This window comes from Hemiscyllium ocellatum, chromosome 7 (assembly GCF_020745735.1).
Source record: "Hemiscyllium ocellatum isolate sHemOce1 chromosome 7, sHemOce1.pat.X.cur, whole genome shotgun sequence".
Taxonomy (NCBI): Eukaryota; Metazoa; Chordata; class Chondrichthyes; order Orectolobiformes; family Hemiscylliidae; genus Hemiscyllium; species Hemiscyllium ocellatum.
Window position 1 is genome coordinate 11,977,184 of NC_083407.1, and position 21,248 is coordinate 11,998,431.

Genomic DNA, 21,248 nt, shown 5'->3' on the forward strand with positions numbered 1-21,248 from the left:
CAACAAAAAAAATGGCGACGCGAGGGCCCCGGCGGAAGTCCGCATTTAACCTCTGACCTCGCGGCATCACTTCCTCTTTCTTTTCTGGGGGGCCGTTGGAGCTGCTGAAAGGTGTCCGCCATGGTGAGTGTAAGCGGATACAATCCATCGCCATCCGCCTCATCGGGGCTGGCGTATCGTTCAGTAAATATGGCGAATCCGTCTGGAAAGGCCCGCTGTAACATTCAGCATGTGTATTGAAACGGAAAGCCGTAAGGATGAAGTAAATAACCTATTTTATTTTTCCTTCCCGGCGTTAAGCTACTGGAGAGTGGCTCATCCAGCCTCAGACCGGTGTGTGGTGTGCAGCCCTGATGGGTACCGCGCCCCAAAAACCTTTCTAAAGCAAGCCGAGGGGAAAAGTGTCTCTGTCTTTTCAGCGAATGATGTCAGTATATGGGATGGCCACACAACATTGGGGCAGTTGGGCATCTTGCCCCCACCCCCACCTCCCCAAATGTGTTAGTGTTACAGATGCAAGTCCCATTAAAGTTCAACCAGGGCACTTATCATCAGAGCAGCAGGGACTTTGCAAGAGCTGTGTTTTCCCAAAGTGCAAGGGAGGGGGGGGGGGGGGGGGGGGGGGGGGGTAGTGGAGATTTCTGGCAGGGAAATATGAAAACTGACTGTGCTGAACTGAATTTGCAATGAAACGCTTGTAAACGTCTGAAAGTCTTCTTGCTGCTTAGTTCAACATGTGAATCTTGGTCTGTTACATGGCACTTCATCTCATGTCGAACTAAAGGTTTGCCCGGACCTTCAGCTTTGGTTATAGTGGATGAAGTTGAAAATGTGTTGCCGGTTAAAGCACAGCAGGTTAGGCAGCATCCAAGGAACAGGAACCAGCATCTCTTCTGTGTCATTCACCGGGCTTTCCGATCTGTCCTGAATCCCCGGCTCCAGAATCGTTTCCAGGTTTGGCTCCACTTCAGGGAGATGAGGTGACTAACCATCGCAGTTTTTGTAACTGGCCTGTATTAGAGACTGGCACCTCAGCTGCTGGTGTGAGGAAGCTGTGTCCCTTTTTGTTTCAGGCAGTGGAGGCAGAAACACCTCACCTGGGCGTGCACCTCTTAAGTGCTGTAACGTTCAGGACTACAGATCAAATGCTTGAAAATGGGACTGGGTTGACCCTCTTTGTGCCATAAGCTAACATTTCATCTTTATTTTTTTGAAGACTAACTTTTACCTTGTGGTCCACTGTGACATATGGTAGCAAAGCTGTACTCTCCACGCAGTAGCCTCCCACCTGACAGGTTTGGCAGGTTCCCACTGCACCACTTCCCCCATTTATAAAATTACAACTGACAAAGTGTTCTTCATTCATTTTTCACATGTCACTGTAGACATTGTGATTCAAATATTCATTTGTCCATTCGTTTCTTTTATTCTTGTAGCCATCCCATAAAACTTTCAGGATCAAGCGTGTCCTCGCCAAGAAGATGAAGCAAAACCGACCAATTCCACAGTGGATCCGCATGAAAACTGGCAACAAGATCAGGTACTGGGAAATTCCCTTCCCCTCTATTCCTTTCAACTCATGTCTTAAAACTGATTTTGGTCAAGTTTTTCGACAGCACTCCTTTCACAATTCAGCAGAGAATCATAAACCAGTTTTCAGTGTGCTACAAGAGATCTTTGTTCCTATAACGTCACCCTTAGTGGTTGAACCATCATTAGAACTCAGATTTCTCCAGTTTCCTCATTTCCCCCCCCCCCCCACCTTATCTCAGTCAAATCCCTCGAACTCAGCACCGCCTTGCTAACCTGCAATCTTCTTCCTGACCTCTCCACCCCCACCCCACTCCGGCCTATCACCCTCACCTTGACCTCCTTCCACCTATCGCATCTCCATCGCCCCTCCCCCAAGTCCCTCCTCCCTACCTTTTATCTTAGCCTGCTTGGCACACTCTCCTCATTCCTGAAAAAGGTCTTATGCCCGAAACGTCGAATCTCCTGTTCCTTGGATGCTGTCTGACCTGCTGCGCTTTTCCAGTGACACATTTTCAGCATCATGAGCATACTGTCATGATCAGAGCTATGACTTGCGTATCAACTTTTTAAGGTAAAAAATCCACATCCGGGAATCTTGTCTGACCACCCGATCCTCATTGGATCATAAGAGGCAGCTTAGGAATGACTTGGTGAAAAGTTTCCAATGTTGAGGGTTTTGCATTGCTTCATGTTGCATGCCTGTCCTGAAAATTCCCACCCTGGTGTGTCAGTGGATGCTCATTATTTCTGGTGCACAAAACTAAGTGATGTTCTGGTGTAAGTGTACAAAATGCTGAGGTGAGCTGACATTTTGGATACTGACAGGATGTTTCCCCTTTGAGGAATCTGGTACTGGATGAAGAGCTTTTGCTCGAAACGTTGATTTTACTGCTCCTCGGATGCTGCCTGAACTGCTGAGCTCTTCCAGCAACACTAATCCAGAATCTGATTTCCAGTATCTGCAGTCATTGTTTTTACCTGGATGATACAGGTAAATATTTGGCTGGCCTCCCATTTAGGTCAGATAGGAGGAATTATTTTCTCTTGCAGGATTGTTTGTCTGGGGAACACTTCTCAGAAGTCAATGCAGGTGGCAGAAGCATTGAATTTAGGCACAGCTGACTTGGATGTGTTTTTGATTTGGGAGTCAAGGCTGTGGATGGCAGACAAGGAAGAGAAGTTAGACGATGACGATGTCTGCCACTGTCTTGTCGAATGGAGGAACAGGCTTGCGGGATCAGATGGTCCTAAATCCTGTATTACAATATCAGAGATTCCATGCACTGCGCACTGTTCTTTCATTGTTTCTGATGTTTGTTCCTGTATTCCTTTGACTTCAATCCCATCTTGAGTAGTAATCTTTAACTGTTGTAAACACTTTTATTGCTCAAAGATCCATTCCAAGGTCTTCCTAAGAGTACGTCACGTTTGCAGATGCCACAAAAATAGGTGGGAAGGCAAGTGGTAAGGCTGACACACACAGTCTGCAGAGTGCTATAGATAGATTAGGCCAGTCAGCAAAACAACTTGTTTGGTGGAATATTGTGTGGCAAAATGAGAGATTATGCACTTTCGCAGGGAGAATAATGGAGCTGAACATCATTTATATTGCGAAAGCTGCGGTACAGAGGAATTTGGGAATCCTTGTGAATGGATCACAGAAAACTAGTGTACAAGTCTACTTTTTCTCATTTACGTAAATGATTTGGATGCGAGCCTAAGAGATACACTTAGTACGTTTGCAGATGACACCAAAATTGGAGGTGTAGTGGACAGCGAAGATGGTTACCTCAGATTACAACAGGATCTTGACCAGATGGGCCAATGGGCTGAGAAGTGGCAGATGGAGTTTAATTCAGATAAATGCGAAGTGCTGCATTTTGGGAAAGCAAATCTTAGCAGGACTTATACACTTAATGGTAAGGTGCTAGGGAGTGTTGCTGAACAAAGAGACCTTGGAGTGCAGGTTCATAGCTTCAAAATGTTTAAATGTATTGAAATATTTCACGTAACATCAACAAATCAGCTGCCAGAGCTCTGTTCAGAATGTACTGATGCTTACAATTTCAAAGTGGAGTCACAGGTAGATAGGATAGTGAAGAAGGCGTTAGATAGGATAGTGAAGAAGGCGTTTGGTATGCTTTCCTTTATTGCTCAGAGTATTGAGTACAGGAGTTGGGAGGTCATGTTGCGGCTGTACAGGACATTGGTTAGGCCACTGTTGGAATATTGTGTGCAATTATGATCTCCTTCCTATCAGAAAGATGTTGTGAAACTTGAAAGGGTTCAGAAAAGGATTACAAGGATGTTGCCAGGGTTGGAGGATTTGAGCTATAGGGAGAGACTGAACATGCTGGGGCTGTTTTCCCTTGAGCGTTGGAGACTGGGGGGGTGACCTTATAGAGGTTTCCAAAATTGAGGGGCATGGATAGGATAAATAGACAAAGTCTTTTCCCTGGGGTTGGGGAGTCGAGAACTAGAGGGCATAGGTTTAGGGTGAGAGGGGAAAGAAATAAAAGAGACCTAAGGGGCAACTTTTTCACGCAGAGGGTGGTACGTGTATGGAATGAGCTGCCAGAGGATGTGGTGGAGGCTGGTACAATTGCAACATTTAAGAGGCACCTGGATGGGTATATGAATAGGAAGGGTTTGGAGGGATATGGGCCAGGTGCTGGCAGGTGGGACTAGATTGGATTGGGATATCTGTTCGGTATGGACGGGCTGGACCAAAGGGTCTGTTTTCATGTTGTACCTCTCTATGACTCAGTTCAGTGGGTAGTGGGAAAGAAGACTGGAATGTTGGCCTTTATTACAAAGGAAATGGAGTACAAAATTCTTAAAATTATATAATACGATAATTAGTCCACTTTTGGAATACTGTTAAACTTTGATCCCTTATGTAGGGAAACATCACTGGCATTAGAGGCAGTCCAGAGAAGGTTCATTTGACTGAGCCTAGGTATGAAGGAATGGTCTCATAGGGGGAGGTTGAACATATACTTATTGGACTTTAAAATGAATGAGATGCAATCCTATTGAAATGTAGAAGATTAGTGAGTTTAGAGAAGATTTGTAGCTCAGGTTGAGGTTCTGGGTGTAGGTTTGCTCACTGAGCTGGAAGGTTCATTTTCAGACATTACATCACTATACCAGGTGGTATCTTCAGTGAGCCTCTGGATGAAGCACTGGTAGTGTAGCCCCTTTTCTATTTATGTTTGGGTTTCCTTGGGTTGGCAATGTCATTTCCTGTTGTGATGTCATCTCCTATGGTGATGTCATTTCCTGTTCTTTTTTCAAGGGGTGTTCAATGGGATCCAAGTTAATGTGTTTTTGATAAGAATTCCGGTTGGAATGCTAACCCAAGGAAACCTAAACACACAAATAGAACGGGGGCTTCAGTACTTCATCCAGAGGCTCACTGAAGATGTTACCTGGTATGGTGATGAAATGTCTGAAAACGAATCCTCCAGCTCAGCGAACAAACCTACATCCATGTAGAAGATTCTTAGGGGAATTGACAAGGTAGATGTGGAAAGGTTATTTCTCTTTGTGGGAGAGTATAGGACCTGAGAGCATAATTTCAGAAAAAAAGGGGTTGCCTTTTTAAGACTAGAGGAGGAATTACTTCTTGGGCTGGTGAAACTGGACGGTTATAGAGGGTTTGGTTGTTAATTATATTCACGGCTGAGATAGATTTTTAAACAGTAAGGGAATCGAGGGTTATGAGAAAAGGGCAGGAAAGTAGAGTTGAGGATGATCAGATCAGTTGTGAATGGCAAAGCAGAATCACTGGGCTACATGGCCCACTGCTGCTCCTGTGTCTTGTGGTATGTCTTTTAATTCCTGTTTGAATTATACATGCAAAGAGCAACAATCTTATTGGTGGGTAGAGCAGGCTCAAGGGGTCAAATGGCATGCTCCTGCTCCCAATTCTTGTGTTTTCAGTATTGCTGGCTCTTGTCTGCACAATTGTGGGTACTTGTACATAGATTATCTAAAAATAAAACACTACAGATGCTGAAAATCTGAAACAAACAATGCTGGAGAAACTCAGCAGGCCTGGTAGCATCTGGGGAGACAGAAAAACTGAATTTTTGTTTTAGGCCTGGCAGGACTCTTCATCAGAGGAGGCTGCAAGTAGGAAGAAAAGATGTTCTTGCCATAGAGGGGATGTAGCATAGGTTGAACAGGAAATAGAAATTGTTGGAGAAACTCAACAGGTCTGGCAACATCTGTGGAGTGAAAGCAGAGTCAACATTTTGAGTCCAGTGACCCCTCAGAACATGAATATTTTATTTTAATGCATCCTGGGTTGGCAGATTTATCATCCAAGATGATATTGGGTCAACTAGGCTTCTATTCACTGGAGTTTAGTAGAATGAGGGAGAATCTCATTGTAACGTATAAAACTGCGATGAGGCTGGACAGACTAGTTGCAAAAATGGTGTTACTCTGCTCAGGAAATCTAGAACCAGAGATCACAGCCTCAGGATAGGAGACCATTTAGGACTGAGATGAGAACTGTTTTTCCTCAAATGGCGGTGCTCTGTGGGGATTTTCTACTACATAAGGTGGCAGGGGGCCAAGTCACTAGTTTATTCGGAAAAGAAATAAACTTTGAGGCTGAAGGTATTGGTAGAGAGCAGGAGTGTGGTGTTGAGTTGAAGGATCAAATTGAACGGCGGTGGAGGCTTGTTGGGCCAAATTGCTGACTCTTGCTTCTGTTGTCTGTTTCTATTAAGAGTAGGTTGATGGAGAAGGAGGCTGCAAGGGAAATGGGGCAGGAGGAGTTTGGGAGGGAGGGGAACTTTTTTTATTGTTTGAACTCTATCCCATTGTTCTAGTCTCTTACTAGGGAAAATATATATGTATCTGGGTGTCCTTGTAACCAATCAATGAACATAGGCATGTGCAGCAAGCAGTTAGGAAGGTATCTTGTATATTAGCCTTCATTGCAAGAGGATTTCAGGTCAGGCTTGACATACTGCAGTTTTACGTGGCCTATTGTGTGTGCAGCTTTTGATCTGCTTGCCAAAGTGAGAATGTACTTACCACAGAAGGAATGCAGGGGAGGTTTGCCAGGCTGATGATGATAAATGTTGTACAAGGAAAGTTTGGCTCAACAGGCCTGTAATCTCAAGCATTTAGAGGGTGAGAGGGGATCTTATTGAAACATATAAAAATCCAACAGGCTGGACAAACTAGATGTGGGGAAGTAAATGTCTAGTGACATTATCAGTGGACTGTTAATGCAGAGAGGGGACCTGGGGGACTGGTAATGCAGAGAGGGGACCTGGGTTCAAATCTAACCATGCCAGATGGTGACATTTAAATTATCAATAAGTATCTGAAATTAAGAGTGTAATGCTGACCATGAATCCATTGTTGGTTGATGGAAAAAACCCACCTGGTTCACGAATGCCCTTTAGGGAAGGGAACGGTCATCCTTACCTGGTCTGGCCTATATGTGACTCTAGACCCACAGCAATGTGATTGACTCTTAACTGCCCTCTGGTGGGCAATAAATGCTAGTCGAGTCAGTGATGCCCTCATCTTGTGAATGAACGACAAAAAATTGCAGAAAGGATGTTTTCCCTGTCTAGCAAGTCTGGAACTAAGAAGCAGTCTCGGGACCATTTAGGCTGAGATGAAGGAATCTTTCTTCACTCAGCGTAGTGAAACCTGTAGAATTTTCTACCACAGAAGGCTGTGGGGGCCAAGTCATTGAATCTCTTCAAAGAAGATGCTGAAGGCATCAAGGGGGATGGGCAGAAAGTAGTGAAAGAAAATTTGGCATAGAAGTAGCAGATTGGCCATTATAGGATTTAATAGCGAGAAGGCTTGAAGAGCTCACCATCCAGCTTCCATGTTTCTATGAAATATTGTAGCATCCAAACAGGTTCACCCTTCATTCTTATAATTCCTCAAAAGACTATCAGTGACTCTTCCCTAGAAGCACGTGATTCTCAGGTCTCTGAGCAAAAGCTGGAGTGACTGAGCATGGTGTGTGGGTTATCACGTTAATGGGTATATTTAGTAATTTGATGCTTCCTCTGCTCAATTCAAATCAAACAGAAAATGTGACAATGGGGCTTTAATAATTGCTCTTCAATAACATAGACTGTGGCATTGTACAGATGTTCAAATTCTGTACATTATTTCTGGTACTAGATTAGATTAGATTACTTAGTGTGGAAACAGGCCCTTCGGCCCAACAAGTCCACACCGACCCACCGAAGCGGTTGAACCCATGTCCCTAGAACGTTAACCTGGGCAAACAAGTAGTGAACTGGACACTGACAGTGTTCTGTTGAAAATGTGTTGCTGGTTAAAGCACAGCAGGTCAGGCAGCATCCAAGGAATAGGAAATTCGACGTTTCGGGCATAAGCCCTTTCTCCCCAAAACATGTTAAACCTCCTCTTAGTCTCAGGTAATTAATCTTCTAGTTGTTGCCTATCTGAATACATGATGTGGAGAAAGGTTAAGAATCTGCCTAGATGAGGAAGGTGTTGCAGTGAGGCCGGGCTCCTGGCCAGCAGGAGAGTCTCGAGACAACTTCAGATGTTTCGTCACCATACTAGCTAACATCTTCAGTGAGCCTCTGGAGGTTCACTGAAGAATCAACATTTTGAGCATAAGGCCTTCATCAGTAAGCAAGCCTACATCCAGAATATCTCAACTCACAATCTGCCTTTCCATTTATTTTGAGAGATCTACAAATTTAGCTACAGTACATTAATTTCCTTCCTCCAGATTACTAATATATATTGTAAAGTGTGGTCCTAGCACAGGTTGCTAACTTGAAAAAAAACCCCTTGTCCCTAACTCAGTGCTGGCACTATCTTGATACAAGCTAGAATGGATCTGGATCAAAGTGTCTCTTACCAAGAAGGCATCCATAGTCCTTGTTTTAATTACAAAAGTGACCTTTTATTTTTGTCACAAAGGCAAATACTCTGGATGTTGGAAATCTGAAATGAAAATACTAAATGCTGGAAATATTCAAAAAAATAAGCAATGTATGTGGACAGAAATAGCTATTGTTTAATGTCTGTTACCCCATTTCTGAGCTGAAAATGTATTGCTGGAAAAGCACAGCAGGTCAGGCAGCATGCAAGGAGCAGGAGAGTCGACATTTCGGGCATGAGCCCTTCTTCAGGAATGAGGAAAGTCCATTTCTGACGTAACATCTTTGACCGGAAATGTGAAGTGCTTTACTGACGTCAGACATTGTTATATCTTGCTCTCTTTTCTCCCTTTTGAAAGCAGGTCTGCAATTGCAGTACTTCTCTCGGTGATGTGCTGTCATTTACCCTGCTAATATCAAAGGCTATTGATGTTCTGTCTAGTCTTGCCTTCTCGTGGTGAGATCTGTTATAACAGCTACATGTCTATCAAACTGCATTGCATGTTAAATGTTGTTCAGCACAAAGAATTAAGATGCAAATATTAGTTGAAATTTGTTCAACGATACTTTGCTTCTGCTTGCATTTGGAAACTAAGCTCTGATCTCAGCTGTTTCTTGTACATTATAGGTACAACTCCAAAAGGAGACACTGGAGAAGAACTAAATTGGGCCTATAAAGGAACTCACCGCTGGCGTACAACTATCTTCCCCGATTGCTTTTTCATACAGAGTCGTGGAAGTATGGATTTGAGCAAAGGTTGACCACAAATGGCAATTTTTTCCCTGTCTCCTGTTTTCTATTGTGGAAAATAAATAATGAGATTGCTGTCTGCTTGTCATTCACTGCAATTTAACCTGAAGTACACTCATTGGTGTGATTTGACTTCCTTTTGGATTGGAAAAATGCTGAAATCAAATAGATTCCTCAGTGTTGGAAAATCCAAAGAACTACAGATGCTGAAGATCAGGCAGCATTGTGAAGAAAGAATTAACATTTCGGCTCCAAACTGGACCAGAAGTGTTAATATTTTCTAGCAATTTCTGACAGCAGGAACACTGGACTGGAAATGTTTCTCCACAAATGCTATCTGACCTGAGTTTTTCCAGCACTTTGATTTAGATTGTTAATGAACTTCAAATTTCTCATGTGTTAGTCTGTGAGCATACTATGACATTGTCCAATTCTTTCTTTCTCAGCTCATTTACTGCTGAAACACTGCAATGCCTTTTCTTACTGCTAGACTTGTCTATTCCAACATAATAGCTCCTTTTGTACGGTCATTGCAGACAACTCTCCATATGCTCCAGTAAACATTTTTAAAACTGCAGCCATGTCTGCCCAGTTTCCTTTTTTAAAAAGATGTGAACAATTGGCTGCTTTAAAGGTCAGCAAGATGATCCCAGGAACAGCACTAATAAATGAGGTTGTCCATTTTGGAAGGACAAATAAGAATGCGGAATACAGGGTTAACGGTAGGGTTCTTAGTAAGGTGGAGGAGCAGAGGGATCTTGGGGTCTACGTTCATAGCTCTTTGAAAGTTGCCACTTAGGCCTTCTTACAAGCTCTAGCCACCTATGGTGTATTAGTGTTCATTAGCAGAGGGATTGAATTCAAGAGTTGTGAGGTGATGTTGCAGCTGTACAGGACCTTGGTAAGGCCACATTTGGAGTACTGTGTGCAGTTCTGGTCACCTCATTTTAGGAAAGATGTGGAAGCTTTGAAGAGGGTGCAGAGGAGATCTACCAGGATGTTGCCTGGATTGGAGAATAGGTCGTACGAGGAGCGTGCTAGGCCTTTTCTCATTGGAATGACGAAGGATGAGGGGTGACTTGATAGAGGTTTATAAGATGATCAGTGGAATAGATAGAGTAGACAGTCAGACTTTTTCCCCGGGTACAACAGTTATAAGGGGACATAAATTTAAGGTGAAGGGTGGAAGATATGGGGGGGATGTCAGGGGTAAGTTCTTTACCCAGAGAGTGGTGGAGGCATGGAATGCACTGCCTGTGGGAGTGGCAGAGTCAGAATCATTGGTGATCTTTACGCCACAATTGGATAGGTGCTTAAGTTAGAACAAATGGTCAGCACAACAGCGTGGGCTGAAGGGCCTGTTCTGTGCTGTATTGTTCTATGTTTAGTAATAGTAGTTGTAGGATAAATACTGGGCAAGTGCAGTTTGGGATGGTTGTGGTGGGAATTTGCCTTGCACTTGCTATGGGAGTCTTAGACCCAGCTGAATAGGATTAGATAATGCCTTATTCAAAACTAAGAGTGGGAGGAAAATAAGACACTGAAAAGCTAAAACATACAAATTTTAAACAAAAATTAATTCCTTTATTACTTGAAAGTCCCAGAAGGCAAGGAAGCCTAGTAAATTCAGTACAAGCAAACTGTTTCATTCTTGCTGACATCTGGCATCTCTATATATTACAGCACTCAATGAAGAAAGAATAAAATTAAAAAGGGTTCTCAGACAGATACAAAATAAAAACAACTTGAAGGAAAAGATTAATCCTACACTCCCAATTACAATGATCGAGCATCACACACAAAAGCATGTCAAGAGTGGGGAAACCAGTCAAAACTGCTACCCAGTGATTTTTTTCATTATGGGAGGAATAAAGTAAAGTACAACTATAAACAATCTGTTCAACATATGGTATGATAGAATTTATTCAGGGGTCAGTAGGGCAAGGAAGAAATTGGTTTCCATCTTATTGTGCTGATTAAATACAAGTAATTTATATAAATAAAATCAAGTTAAAATAAAAGGGAGCAAAGATTTAATAGCAAAATAAAATGACTAATATCTCTTTCCTTCAAGCCTGTTCTTGCTACTGAGTTGTGAGTGTACATAGTCTACAGCCTAGTCTTTAACTCAAAAATCCCAGAAAATCTCCAGTACCTTGCAGACTAAGTATGTATGTGGGCTATCAAAACAGCCACCTCACATGAGCTCTACCTACATTCTACAAAGTGGTAGGAGCATTGAAGTTCTTAAATTTAGGAAATGCTTGATAAATTAGATTATAGAATAGGTGTTTCTTCTGGGCAAGTCCACATATACAAGACAGTCACTAATTAGGGGAGTGCAACAGAAACATCTCCCAGAAGTCCAAGAGTGAATTTAAGGCAAAATTGGATAATCAGGGAGAAAAGGACAAGGCGGTGACATAGGGAGGCCTGCAGAGTTTTAAGTGCTAACAATGATCAATCGGGTTACATGGTCTTGCAGTGTTGTAAATTCTATATAAACAAAACAAAGTGGCAAGAAAATTCCAAAACTAAATGGAATTAAAAAGTGCCTCATGAACAGCAGATTGTACATAAGTCTGATGGGTTCCAGCCAGAATGGACTGCACAAACAACTGCTCTGCAGACCACACAAAATCAGCCTCACAAGGGAGTTGGTCATTCCCTAGCTAGATCACAAATACTTTCTCAGTTAAGGCTGCCAGCCATGTGAGAGAGAAAAACTGCAATAGTTAAAAGCAGAAACATAGAATGGGTTTATGTGAGGGACAGCTTACTGAAGATTCAGTGGCCAAATAGAAGGCAAAACAGATTCATGAAAAGATTTGTAATTGAACATAAGTGTCTTGTTTTTAGTTTTGGGTGGGCAAAACAGAATACCTGGTTAAAAATCAGTCCTAAAAATGGTTTGGACACAGACATTGGCTAGTCTTTATCTAGCTTTACCTGATCTGCATACAACACTGTCGAGACCTACAGTTGCACACAGATCCAGTTAAAGAGAAAAACACTTCCCAACATTGAGAAGGAAGAGCATTACAAATGCAGCATGTCTTCATTGCTAACAATCATTCACTCCTCCTCTCCCTGCCACTCTCCCAATACTTCCATTAACGCAGTAATCAATTTGAGTTGATCACATCCAGTTCTGTCTGTTAGTGGATAATAGCTACTTGATTAATTTGTATTACATCTTACACTAATTTGGTGTTGAAATGGTCATTAAAACTTCAAAACTCAATTGATCTATATTTCTTTTTGTAAATCATCAGCTATCCAAAGTCCCAAGAGCAAGGACATGAGATTGTAATTAAATGCAACAAAAATTCTGCATTTTAGCTAGTCCTGCTTCAAAACATTTATTCATAAAAATGAAGTCAAAATGTGGCAAGGAGACAGGATGTGGGATAAAGAGTATGGGATCTGTGTTATAAAAGTCTATTACAATCCCTCAATGTGAAGACAGGATACATTCTTCAGAGTACTAAAAAAGATACGAGCACTGCACTGCACTCCCTCGGTGATCGTTCTAAAGACTAAAGTTTATAATCACTTAAACTCCAACCCCCGCAATAATAACCCTACCCCTCGCCGCAAAGATTCAGCAAGTGTTAATGAGTGACATGCAAATTCGTGGGGGGGGTGAGCAGGAGTTAACAAATACAGAATTGAAACAATTCCAACATAACTTTGATCATCAGTAAACGCGGAGATGGGAAAACAAAGGAATGTGGATGATTCTCTTAAAGCTTTAGTGTCAGGGGAGAATTATCCCAGAACTGATCAACTGATTGATTGTGCAAGATTTTGTAGGTTTGAAAGTGTGTGGGCAACATGCAACAGGTTTTTGTCGAGAAGAAAAGTGCAACTTGTCGATCACTGCCAGTCAGGATACAAACTATAGAATCACTTATGCTGCTACGATACTTAAAAATGAGAAAAAAAAGCACAGCAATCTGGGTCACTGTATGAGTGCAACAAATGAAGGATGTAAATTGGTACCAAGTCAGACATAACCAAATTAGCATTGCCTATGCTAACTTAGGATGAATTCGACAGGTCAAAAGAAAAAGTACGGAAACTAGGACTGATAGCTCAGTTGGTAAAGCCAGTGCTCTGGAGCCTTACAGAGCTCAATACTCTTAATATGCTCACCACACTGTCAAATGATCCCCTAGATTGCTTTCCGCACTGTGAATTCTCTAATAAGCACCCCACACCATTTTGATTTACTCATTTCCTTCGAACAAACCAAGCTGAAATGATTATTTCAAAGCCCCTGGTGTTGCTTTCGGGTATCTTTTCAATCTCAATTCATTCACAGAAGGCCCTGCCACGATCAATCGCGTTCCAAACACCTTCGCTTGGTTTTGGAACCTGATCAGCTTGAGTGAGTAAAACTATGGGTGAACCAGAAGGACACAGCAAAAACTGGAAACCTGAAGACCAGGATAAACTAGAGCCTTGCCCTGGTCATACCCTTCAGCAGGTTTGGGCAGTGATACTCATTTCTGTCAAGTGCTGTCTCTTCAGGTGGACACCTAGACTAGGTTCCAAAACAAAAGGCCACATCATTCCTAGCTCTCGTTTGAGGCAGGCATTGAAACAACGAGCATTTATACAAATTCCTTCGGGTAGCCCTGCAAGATCGTGCATTTTCTTTTGACTTGAACCCTGGCCATTTCCATCACCCAAGAGTACTGCAGCCAATAGCAGCCTCTCTCCAGTTGAGTTCAGATTATCAAGAAAACTTTGCGCTTACTCTCATCTAGCTCAGAGATCGCAGCAGGACTGCACAAGGGTATTTTGGGACTGTGATCTTTTGTAGTTCTTATATTGCCACTGAGGCTATGGGGAAATATGAATCAATTACAGATTCCACAATTTACAGCAAATGGCAACTAACCAGAGCTGCCAATCGTGTGAATAGCAGAGGGAGTAAGACCACCATGCAAACACATTAAACAATATGTAGAGTGGAGAAATACATCTAAAGATTACAAAAAATTTAGTATTACTTTTCATTAAAGAGGGAGGCAGAAACATTACTGCCTACAGTAAATGCCCAATATAGGGGATCCCTACTTACTGGTATAGAAGCCCCATTGTGTGGCAAAATCTCAGCAGGGCAGTATGTAGCACAATAACACGGAAACCAGGTCACCTGCTGAAAGGCTCACATGAGCTGCACTTCTCAAAGCAGAGGCTGCTGAAAATAGTTAGAGTGGTGCTGAGGAATATGCTGGGCTTGGGAGACCATGGGGTAGCCAGCAGCAGGAGGTCCACTGACAGTAGTGTTCTGATAGGCGGACATGTCGTTATTCAGTCCTGCTTGCGCTGTGTAGGGAGCAGCTGGTCCAGTCGTCACCTGAAGGCTTGCTGCTTGCGTCATGTAGGCTTGTGGCGGTCCGGTGCTGTTTAACAAAATTAGAAAGAAACATCTTTTCAGAAAGTTGCCTTCAAGTAAATGGAGCACAGTTAGTCACGGGCTTTTGCCTGAAACGTCGATTTTCCTGCTCCTCAGATGCTGCCTGAACTGCTGTGCATTTCCAGCACCACTGTAATCTAGAATCTGGTTTCCAGCATCTGCAACCCTTGTTTTTACAGTCAGTCAGACCTATTCATGAGGGCATATAGTGCAAAAGAAAGTAAGTTATGTTTAACTGATGGATTGTGTTAGGTTCTTCCTTATTTATTCTTTACATTAGGGAGAGGTTTTATTCTTTCATAGAATATGGGTGTCGCTGGCTGGATCAGCATTTGTTGCCTAGTGCACAGTAGTGCACCTAGTGCACCTTCTTGAACAGCTGCAGTTCATCAGGGCATCCCAGTTTAAGAAGGGCATCAACTCATTAGATACTACAGAAAAAGATTCTCAAGAATGATTCCAGGGATAACGACTCAGTTACGGAAGTAGGTTGGGCGAACTTGGATGTTTTCTCCATGGAGAAGAGAAAGCAGAGAAGTGAGGAATCAAAATCACGAGTGTATCTGGACAAGAGTAGACAGTGAGAAACGTCCGATTGGTAAGAGCATCGAAAACAAGAGGGCACAGATTGAAGGTAAAATTAGCAAAAAAAAAACCACTGGAGAGAAAAGGAATGAGTGGTTAAGAATCAGAAAGCACTGTGAATGCGTTGAAGAGGCAGTTTTAGAAGCATTCAAAAAGCAACTGGATTATTATCCAAATCGGAAGAACATACAGAGCTGCAGGAAGATGACAGGGGAATAAGATCAGGAGAACTGGTCAGACAGTAAGAGCAGACACGATGGCATGAAACGGTTAATCATGACCTGCTTACTGCACTATTCCAGATCACTATATTTTTATTTAACTTATGCATTTATGGGTTAGGAATATCATTGCCCACTCTAATTGCCCTTGAGACACTTAAGAGGACAGTTGAGAGTGAACCACATTGCTACGTGTAGCATGTCAGCCAAAGGAGGACGACATCAGGCATCCTTCCCTGAAAGAAAGTAGTGAACCAGATGGATTTTTCCCACAATTTGGTAATTTTAGGGTCAACATTATAGGACTGACTTTGTTCCATGTTCACTGACCAACTGAATTTAGATACCCTAGCTGCAGTGACAGATGGAAATTGGGGATATTTTTATCGGATGTGGGCACCAATTTCAAAGTGATTTCATTTATCACCCATCCCTAATTGCCATCTTGAACTGTGGCACTGAATGTGATGTGGCAACACCCACAGTGCTATTCGGGAGGAAGTTTACAGGATTTTCACCCAGCAACGTATTTATAAGTTAGGATGGTGATTGACTTGGATGGGAACTTGCAGTTTCCATGTATATGCCACCCCTATCCTTCGAGCTGGTACAGGTAGTGGCGGGTGCTGTGGTTGGAACTTGACAGTTGCTAGTCTATTTTGTTGATGATACACACAGCTGCCATTACACGTCTGTGGAGAAGGAGGTCAGTGTTAAATGTGGTGAACAAGACATTAATCAAGCCAGCTGCTTTGATTTGGACAGTGTTAAGCTTCATCATGTTGTACACCATCACACTCCTGAAAGGTGCCTTGTAGATGGTGGGCAAATTTCGAGGAGTCAGGAGGAGAGAGTTACTGACCACAGAATTACATAGACAGTAAAGGGGAGGTGGCTAGATTCTCTCTTGCTGGAGATCCTCCTCGCGGATACAGGTCCAGTGCTGGTCAGAGGCGGCAGAGGATCAACTCCAGTGCTGTCTGGAATCGGCTGATTGGACCATGTTCAAACAGTCCGCAGGTACCTTGGACGACTACGCCACCACCATCACAGACTTTATCAGCAAGTGTGTGGAGGACTGCATACAGAGGAAGTCAATCCAGGTGTTCCCCAGCAGGAAACCCTGGATGAACCTGCTAAAAACCAGGTGTGAGGCCTTCAGATCAGGAGACCCACTCAAATATAAAGAACCCAAGTATGACCTTCGCAAAGCCACTAAGACAGCCAAGGACCAATACTGATCCAAACTAGAGACCCAGATAGACACCCGGCAACTATTGCCGGGACTGAATGACATCACAGGTTCTAAAAAGAGACAATGACGTACCCCTCCCAGATTGTCTCAACGCCTTCTATGCTCGCTTTGAGCAAAATTTCAAAGGAGAGATAACACCTATTCTGATGAATCTATCCCAACAGTCACTACATGAGGTCAGATCAGTGTTCCTTCATGTGAATCAAAGGAAAGCAATGGGATCAGAGGAGTACCAGGCAGCGCACTCAGAGCATGCGCAGATCAACTGGCAGAGGTCTTCTCGGACATCTTCAAACTCTCCCTGCAGCAGGCCACTGTCCCTGCCTGCTTCAAGAGAGCCAACATCATCCCTGTGCCTAAGAAGTTTCATGCAGCATGTCTCAATGACTACTGCCCAGTGACCCTAACTTCGGTGGTCATGAAGTGCTTTGAAAGGCTGGTCATGGCATTAATCAACTCCAGCCTCCCCACTACTCTTGACCCACTCCAATTTGCCTTTCGGACCAACAGATCCACATCAGATGCCACATCACTTGCCCTTCACTCCTCCCTAGAACATCTTGACACCAAGAACAGCTACATAAGAATCCTACTCTGACTACATTTCAGCCTTCAACACTATTATCCCCTCGAGACTGATTATTAAACTTAGTGATCTTGGACTAAGCCCCATTCTCTGCAACTGGATCCTCAGTTTTCTGACCCACAGGCCACAATGTTTCATCTTCACTAACATTCAACACTGGAGCCCCCCAGGGGTGCGTACTCAGCCCCCTGCACTCACTGCATACCCATAACTTCATTGCCAAATACCAGACTAACGCTATTTACAAGTTCGCTGATGACACCACCACAGTCAGTCGAATCTCAGATGGCAACGAAACAGATTACCGACAGGAGGTGGAAGACCTGGAAAAATGGTGCACTGAGAACAACCTAGCTCTTAATGCTGGCAAAACCAAGGAACTCATTATTGACTTTCAGCGGGATGTTACTCATGCCCCCCTACACACTAACAGCACAGAGGTGGAACAAGTGGAGAGTGTCAAGCTCCTGGGAGTGGTTATCCACAACAAGCTTTCTTGGACTCTTCATGCGGACGCACTGGTTACAAAGGCCCAACAATATCTCTTCTTCCTCAGGCAGCTGAGGAAATTTGGCGTGATGGCGAATACCCTTGCCAACTTTTATAGGTGCACCATCAAGAGCATTCTGTCTGGATGTATCACTACCTGGTATGGCAACTGTACCGTTCAAGATCAGAGATGGTTACAGAGAGTGGTGAACTCGGCCTGGACAATCACAAAGGCCAACCTCCCATCTATCGAATCCATCTACCAGGCCCGATGTCAAGGAAAGGCCACCAGCATTCTCAAAGATCCACCCCACCCTGGCAATGTTTTCCTACAACCTCTACCATCGGGGAGAAGGTACAGAAGCCTGAACACACGCACCAGCCGGTCTTGCAATAGTTTCTACCCTGTTGTTAGAATACTGAATGGATTCGAAACTGTTCACATTCGCCTGTACCTGTGTTTATCTATTATTTACTTATCTATGCTATTTAACTCTGCCTGTATTGCTTGCAAGACAAAGCTTTTCACTGTGCCTCAGTACACGTGACAATAAATTCAATTCAATTCAATTCAATTCATGATCATTGACTAGCAATTATGTGGCATGAACATTACTCGTGACTTGTCAGAGTCAGAAAGTGTAGCACTGGAAAAGCACAGCAGGTCAGGCAGCATCCAAGGAGCAGAGAATCGACATTTCAGGCATAAGCCTTCACCAGGAATGTTGGGGGGAGGGGGGCAGAGAGGGGTGGGGCCAGGGAGATAGGTAGTTGGGAAATCAATTAGGTAGATTAGAGTGTTGGGGGGGGGTGGCAGGGTGGCGGGGTGGGTGGGCGCGGTGGTGATGGTGCTAGTTCGGAGCAGAGGGTGGAGAGGATAGGTGGGAAGGAAGATGGTCAGGTAAGGACAGTGCCAAGTTGGAGGATTGGATCAGGGATAAGGCGGAGGGAGGGGAGATGAGGAAACTGGTGAAATCAACATTGATGCTGTGTGGTTGGAATGAAAGCTTCACCAGTTTCATCTCCCCTCCCCCACCTCATCCAAGATCCAACCCTCCAACTTGGCACCACCCTCTTGAACTGTCCTACCTGTCCACCTTCTTTCTCACTTATCTGCTCCACCCCCCGCTCTGACCTAGCACCATTACCCCCACCTGCATCTACCTATCGCCTTTCTCGCTCCCTTCTCCCCCCACTTCACATTCCTGATGAAGGGACTATGCCCGAAATGCCCATTCTCCTGCTTCTTGGATGCTGTCTGACCTGCTATGCTTTTCCAGCGCTACACTTTTCAACTCTGATCTCTACCATCTGTAGTCCTCACTCTCTCCTTGCCCCTCGCCAGCCCAAGCCTTGATACTGTCCGGGTCTCTCATTTGAACACAGGCTGCTTCAATATCTCACTCTAAATGATATCAAGAAATGGCTGAAAAAGCTGGATGATACGAGCTGAGAACATCCTGGTGATAGTAGTGAACGTACATGCTCCAAAACTTGGCGCATCCCAAAACGAGCTATTCCAGTACAGTTGCAACACTGGCATCTATCTAATAATGCAGACAATTTTTAAAGATTAGATTAGGTACACTACAATGTGGGAACAACCAATCCACACCGACCCTCCGAAGACTAACTCACCCAGACCCATTTCCCTCTGAATAATGCACCTAAAACTATGGGCAATTTAGCATGACCAATTCACCTGACCTGCACATTTTTGGACTATGGGAGGAAACCGGAGCATCCGGAGGAAACCCACGCAGACACAGAGAGAATGTGCAAAATTCACAGACAGTTACCCGAGGCTGGAATTGAACCTGGGACCCTAGTGCTGTGAGGCAGCAGTGCTAACCACTGAGCCACCATGCCAGCCCAAATTGCACAGGTATATCCTGTACACAAAAAGCAGGACATTTCTAACCCAGCCAATTACCACACCATCAGTCCTTTCTTGATCATCAGTAAAATGATGGAAGGAGTCACAAACAGTGCTTCCAAGCAACACCTGCCCATTGCTCAGTGTTGCCCATTTGGGTTCTGCCAGAGCCACTCAGCTCCTGACTCATTATAACCTTGGCTCAAACATGGAGAAAAGAGCCAAATTCCAGAGATGAGGCAAGAGTGACAGGCCTTCACATCAAGGGTGCATTTGATTGTGTGGGGCATCTAGGAGCCCTACCACAACTGGAGTTAATGGGAATCCAAAGAAATCTCTCTGCTGCTCAGAGCTGTACTTTGGGAGGTCAGTCATCTTAGCTTTAGAACTTCGGGGGTTGGGGCGGGGGGGGGGGTGCTGCATGGAGATTCAGAAATTCAAAGAGAATGGATGAAGCATCAGAACAGTAAGGTGATATGGATGAAGATGAGCAGAGTCAAATAGGAAGGGACAAAAAGCTTAGAAGTTCTACAGCCACAATGAAGTTCAATACGGGAAAGAGGGGTAAAAAAAGGTTTCTTTTGATCTTAAGGACTAAGCAAAAAGACTCTGAAGCTGAGTGTGTAGAATACTGCGCTGACAGTTCCTTGGAGAAATACATTGTGGAACTGTCTAGTGATAAAGTTATCTTCGATCTAATATTGTTTAATGAAGCATGATTAATCGATGTTGCAACAGTAGACCTTCTTCTGGGAAAAATACTATTGAATTCTGTGTGAAGTTTCAAAAGTTATCCAAAATCGAACAAGAATCTTTAACAAAGTCAATCATATAGATGTGTGAAAATAACGGACCAGAGTTAATTTGGAATATGGACTAAAAGTTATGGCTGTAAATGAACTTGGGAAACATTCAGAAATAATTCAAAATCTTCAACGAGATGACAGATTGATTTTAATGTAGGGAAATGTGAAATGATTTGTTTTGTCACAGGACTATAAAAGCAGATTTCTTTTAACATAAAAGGTTGAAAACTTGTAAATGAAGTTCAGAGTGTCTCAGATACGCTCATTCAAGCAGTTAGGAAGGAAAATAGCATACTGGCCTCTACACAAAGGAGATTGTAATGCAGGGGGAAAAAAAAGGTTTGTTACAATTGTGAGACCACATTTAGAATATTGTCTACAGTTTTGATTTAAGTTTAACCAAAAGATACATGTGCATTCGAGACAATACAGCAAAGGATTACTAAATTAGTCCCTGAAATGAGGGAGTGGATCTATCATGAAAGGTTGAGCAAATTGGGTCTATATTCAATGAGTTTACAAAAGAGCAGATCTCATTGAAACATATGTGATTTTGAAGGTGCTTGACAGATTAAACACAAATTATTTCTACTGGTCATTGGGGCACAGAGCATGAAAACAGATGCTTTGGTCCAACCAGACCATACTAATCATAATCCCAAATTAAAGTAGACCCATCTACCTTCTCCTCGCCCATATCCCTCCAAACCTTCCCTATTGATGTCCTTATCCAAATGTTTTTTTAAACGTTGTAACTCTACCCACATCCACCACTTCCTCAGGGAGGTCATTCCACACACACACACA

The 21,248-nt window shown here is 43.3% G+C and overlaps 2 protein-coding genes across 2 annotated transcripts in view; one reads left to right on the top strand and one right to left on the bottom strand.

The window, feature by feature from the left end:
* Positions 1-25: 25 nt before the first annotated feature.
* LOC132817728 (large ribosomal subunit protein eL39) lies at positions 26-9,267 on the top strand. Its single transcript, XM_060828268.1, has 3 exons — positions 26-123; positions 1,437-1,540; positions 9,070-9,267. Exons 1-3 carry the CDS (start codon positions 121-123, stop codon positions 9,116-9,118), a joined length of 156 nt encoding a protein of 51 aa, XP_060684251.1. The 5' UTR covers positions 26-120; the 3' UTR covers positions 9,119-9,267.
* A 1,483-nt stretch (positions 9,268-10,750) lies between these two features.
* Positions 10,751-21,248, bottom strand: part of stam2 (signal transducing adaptor molecule (SH3 domain and ITAM motif) 2) — a 94,187-nt gene continuing 83,689 nt past the window's right edge. The window contains exon 14 of the mRNA XM_060828266.1: positions 10,751-14,609. Coding sequence (XP_060684249.1) covers positions 14,390-14,609 — 220 coding nt within the window. The 3' untranslated portion in view covers positions 10,751-14,389. The remainder of the gene's footprint in view (positions 14,610-21,248) is intronic.